Source organism: Fukomys damarensis, unplaced genomic scaffold (assembly GCF_012274545.1).
Source record: "Fukomys damarensis isolate Sample0158 unplaced genomic scaffold, DMR_v1.0_HiC HiC_scaffold_13, whole genome shotgun sequence".
Taxonomy (NCBI): Eukaryota; Metazoa; Chordata; class Mammalia; order Rodentia; family Bathyergidae; genus Fukomys; species Fukomys damarensis.
Window position 1 is genome coordinate 36,356,825 of NW_022900925.1, and position 4,399 is coordinate 36,361,223.

The 4,399-nt window shown below is 63.9% G+C and overlaps 1 protein-coding gene across 1 annotated transcript in view; it reads left to right on the forward strand.

Annotated features, from left to right (window-relative positions):
* Nucleotides 1-4,262, forward strand: part of Stard3 (StAR related lipid transfer domain containing 3) — a 17,382-nt gene extending 13,120 nt beyond the window's left edge. Inside the window, exons 8-14 of the mRNA XM_033763022.1 lie at nucleotides 23-123; nucleotides 582-644; nucleotides 767-862; nucleotides 1,029-1,108; nucleotides 1,562-1,666; nucleotides 2,054-2,147; nucleotides 2,407-4,262. Coding sequence (XP_033618913.1) covers nucleotides 23-123; nucleotides 582-644; nucleotides 767-862; nucleotides 1,029-1,108; nucleotides 1,562-1,666; nucleotides 2,054-2,147; nucleotides 2,407-2,511 — 644 coding nt within the window. The 3' untranslated portion in view covers nucleotides 2,512-4,262. The remainder of the gene's footprint in view (nucleotides 1-22; nucleotides 124-581; nucleotides 645-766; nucleotides 863-1,028; nucleotides 1,109-1,561; nucleotides 1,667-2,053; nucleotides 2,148-2,406) is intronic.
* The last annotated feature ends 137 nt before the right edge of the window (nucleotides 4,263-4,399 follow it).

The window sequence follows — 4,399 nt, forward strand, 5'->3', positions numbered from 1 at the left end:
CCCCCGATCGTCCCTGCCTCGCCCCGGCAGGAGCGGGAGTACGTCCGCCAGGGCAGGGAGGCCACCGCCGTGGTGGAGCAGATCTTGGCCCAGGAGGAGGACTGGACGCTGGAGAAGAAGAACGTGAGGAGCCCTTCGCGACCCCGCACGGGCTTCTTTACCCCTTGTGCTGAGGCCCGAGACACAAACCCCAGGAGGGCTGGGCTCGTGGCCTCAGTTCTACCCGGGAGAGGGCTGGGTCCTGGCCTGGCCCCACTGTGGGAACCACCAGGTCAGCCACAGCCCCCAGCTTTCCTCCGCCAGCCTCGCTGGGCTCTAGGCCCCGTGTCCGCTGTTTTGTTCCATGATCCAAGCAGCGTTATCCAAAAAGACTGGAGAGCTTGGGAGACACAGAAACACGGCCCGGTCCCTCCCCTGGGGATCCACAGTGGCCTGGGGGTGCGGATCAAAGACTCCCTCTGCCCTTCGCTACACCAGTCACAACCCCGCTCTCTGATGGCCCCCGAAGGCCCCCCGCCCCTTGGGGTCTTCTGCCTATGCCCCAGCCCACGCTGTGCCCACCTCCCTCCGTCCCCCTGCAGGAATACGGGGATGCCGTGTACACCGTCGAGGTCCCCTATCATGGCAAGACCTTCATCCTGAAGGTCAGTGGGGTGTCCGGGCCTCCTGTCCTTTCCGGGTTTCAGGGGGCTCCCCGCAGGCTCACAGCAGTGGGGAAGGGCTGGCACCGAGCCCGCGCCCACCCAGCCCTGCCCGCCTCGCTCAGACCTTCTTGCCCTGCCCGGCGGAGCTGGTGTACCAGGAGGTCATCCTGCAGCCCGAGCGGATGGTGCTGTGGAACAAGACGGTGACGGCCTGCCAGGTGAGCCCGCCGTGTGCCTCAGTTTCCCCGTCTGTGCAACGGGGCTGTGGCCTTAGCACCACTGGAGGGCAGCGTGTGCATAGTGCCCAGCCCGGGGCCCATGTGTGACCCTGCGCCTGGGGACCCAGCAGGGAGGGCGGCACCTGAGGACCCCTGTGGCCCACAGGTCCTGCAGCGGATAGAAGACAGCACCGTGGTCTCCTACGATGTGTCGGCCGGGGCTGCGGGTGGTGTGGTCTCCCCGAGGTGAGTGCCCCACACCAGGATCTTTCAGTCCAGACCTTGGTCTCTGCCCCCATTTTTTTTTAATAGTGGTAGCAACATTTTGTTTATTTGAGGTAGGAAAAATTAAAACTGAAGGAATAAGGAAGGAGCTGGCTCTACAGAGTGAACTTGGGCTAAGTAAAAGAGAGGAAAAATCAAAATCCAAATACAAATATTCATCAGAAATACACCCTGGAGGGCCAGGGATTTAGCTCAGTGGTTCCGCCACCTGCCTTGTAAGATCAAGGACCCGAGTTCGATCCCCCCCACCCCCGCTCATTACAAAAAAAAAAAACACCCTGGAGGGCAGAGGGAGCTGTAGGAGCTCCTCACGGTGACTGTTTTGATTATTTCTTTATTGCACACATCATGGGCTCTTGTGAGCTCACACAGGGGCCTGAGGTTTGTTCCCCATGCTGACCTGGCCTCCCCTAGGGACTTCGTGAATGTCCGGCGCATCGAGAGGCGCAGAGACCGGTACCTGTCCTCTGGCATCGCCACCACACACTGTGCCAAGCCCCCAACCCACAGATACGTCAGGTGAGCTGGCGGGGTGGGGCGGGGTCGGCAGGACCAGGACAGGGCGGCCGAGCCGTGACGGCGCTGGCTCCCCGGGACCCCTCACTTCCCACGCCCGCTGCCCAGCCTCTCTCTGGTTCTTCCGCTGTGGCTGCAAGCGGTTCTCGAAAATGCGATGGGGCTGGATGTGGGCCCTGCCACCCACTCGCTGGACGCCAGGACGAGCTGTCCCTGCCGGGTGCCAGCTTTCTTATCGCTGGAGAGGACATCAGATGCTCAGTGGGTGGGAGAGCTTGAAAGGCCGAGGGAGGCGAGGGCCGGGCCGGGCCTGGCAGGCGGGAGGTGTGGTGGGGCGTGGGCGTCCTGCTCAGCAGCTGGGCCCCTGCTCAGGGGCGCCCGTCTCCTCAGGGGGGAGAACGGGCCCGGGGGCTTCGTCGTGCTCAAGTCGGCCAGTAACCCGAGCGTCTGCACCTTCGTCTGGATCCTGAACACAGACCTCAAGGTGGGGGCCGGGGTGGGGGTCCCCGGTGCCTTCTCACCTCTGATCGAGGCCCTGGGCAGTGGCTGCCCCCCTCCCACCGTCCCTGTGCGCCTCGTTCCAGGCCCAGGCACAGTGTGTTCCTGCCAGGCCTGAAGGGAGAGGCTGGGCGGGAGAAGAGGGCAGAACCTGCGTCCCGGCCCCGGACACCCCGCTGTGCCAGCTTCGAGGCTGGGGGCCCTGCCCCCCAGGGCAGACGGGTGACTCTTCCCGCCCCCCACAGGGCCACCTGCCCCGGTACCTCATCCACCAGAGCCTGGCAGCCACCATGTTGGAGTTCACCTTCCACCTGCGGCAGCATGTCGCGGAGCTGGGGGCCCGGGTGTGACCGCCCTGCAGGTCAGGGTCACCACAGCCTCTGGGCCCTGAGGGGGACCTTGGTCCATCCCGAAGCTGTGCTGCTCCCTGTGCCCAGAGGGGGGCAGTGTGGTGCCCACCTTGCCAGAGCAGGGCCGGGGGAGCACAGGCCAGGCTGAGAGGAGCAGTCCTGCCTCTGCCACTGTCCCTCCTGTCTTCTTGGCTACTCACGGGGTCTTGGGCCTTCGACCACGTGCACTGCTGGGGTACAGAATGGGACAGTGACTGCCGCTCCCTGGGTCTCCTGGGGACCTTTGTAACGGAGCCAACTAAAGACAGGAACTCAAAAGAAAGAAGCATCCTGTGGCTCCTGCCACCACGGCCTGGGCCTCAGTCTGACACAGTGAGGGCAGCACCTGTCAGGAAAGGAGCAGCCGCAGCGTCCAGACACCAAGAGCAGCGCCATCACTTTCTGCTCAGTTGGCAGACTGACGGCTGGGCCGGGGGCAGGCGGCTGGGCGGCCCAGAGGCGGCACCTCAGTCACTGGGGCACCTCTGGGACCGTGCCATCTCCCTAAGGGGCAGTTTGCCCACAGCCAGGCGGGTCCTGTATGACCGAGGATCGACTCAGCCTCCGTTGCCTGCTTTGTAACAAACAAAGCGAAGTGTCCCGGTGTGGCAGCGCACCCCGGTGATCCGGTAACTCGGAGGATCAAAGCTTTGAGCCAAGTCTGAACAATTTAGTGAGACCCTGTCTCAAAATAAAAAGAGTTGGGGATGCAGCCCAGTGTGAAGGCCGTGGGTTCAGTTCCCGTACTGCAAACAATTAAAATGGGACCAGCATCACGGGTTCCCGTGAGGTTAACTCCAGTGAGGTTCCCCGTAGCCCAGCCAGGTTCTGTCCCCAGCTGCCCATGTGGCTCTTAACTCTGCTGCCACTCTGCTCAGTTCACACGGGTGCCCTCCTTCCTCCCGCTCCAGCACCATGCACACCAGCAGCCTACGCCAAGGGTTCTCGCCGGGACGCTGGTGCCCACAGCACCTCTCCCTCTGGACCCCTCCCCTGATGCCCAGGAACTGGCACAAATGAGGCCTAGAGAGGGCAGGTGCCGCCCTGGTCATGGCCACTCGAGGCTCACGCGGGGCTCTGGCCAGCACTTGTGTCCCTGTCCCCCCATTTGTCCCTGCATGGGGTGCTGAGGTAAAGCTGCAGGCCCCTCCCACACCTGACCACTGGCTGGGCAGGAAAAGCCCCCAGCAGAAGTTTGTGCCTGGGGTCCCAGGTGTGGCATTCACGTCTCCTGCCCTGCTGCAGCAGTGGTGGCTGGAAACCCGGTTGAGGGGTGGCCCGAGTTGGGGGTGCCCTTGACCTGAGGAGACAGCACCCTGCCACAGTGCGGGGACAGCGTTGGCTGCTGTCGCCTGCTGTTTACAGACAGGCACTGCCGTCCTCTGGGCAAGGGGATTAGGTGGGGCAGAGCTCGGCTATGGTGGCACGGGGCTGGGCACGTGCCTGCCCTGATGGGTGTCTTTGGGGTGTTGGTCACCTGGGGGGTGCTCCTTAGGTCCCCCAGGTCCCCCAGAGCACCTCGGTGCCTCCAGAGGCTGGCTGCTGACCTGGGGGGCAGCCCGAGTCCAGGCACCACAACCCCCACCTGAGACTCAGAGCCCCCCCAGATCAGTGAGTGTCCAGCTGCTTATAGCATCTGACGCCAGAGGGGCCGAAAATAGCCCCTGGGGAGGGGAGGGGAGGGGAGGTATTTAAAGGGCCTGGGGAACCGCCAGAGCCCTGAGAGCACCAGCAGCAATGGCGGCTTCCGAGCTGAGCTGTCAGGTGTCCGAGGAGGACCACGAGCGGCGGGAGACCTTCTGGGCCGAGTGGAAGGACCTGAGCCTGTCCACGCGGCCCGAGGAGGGGT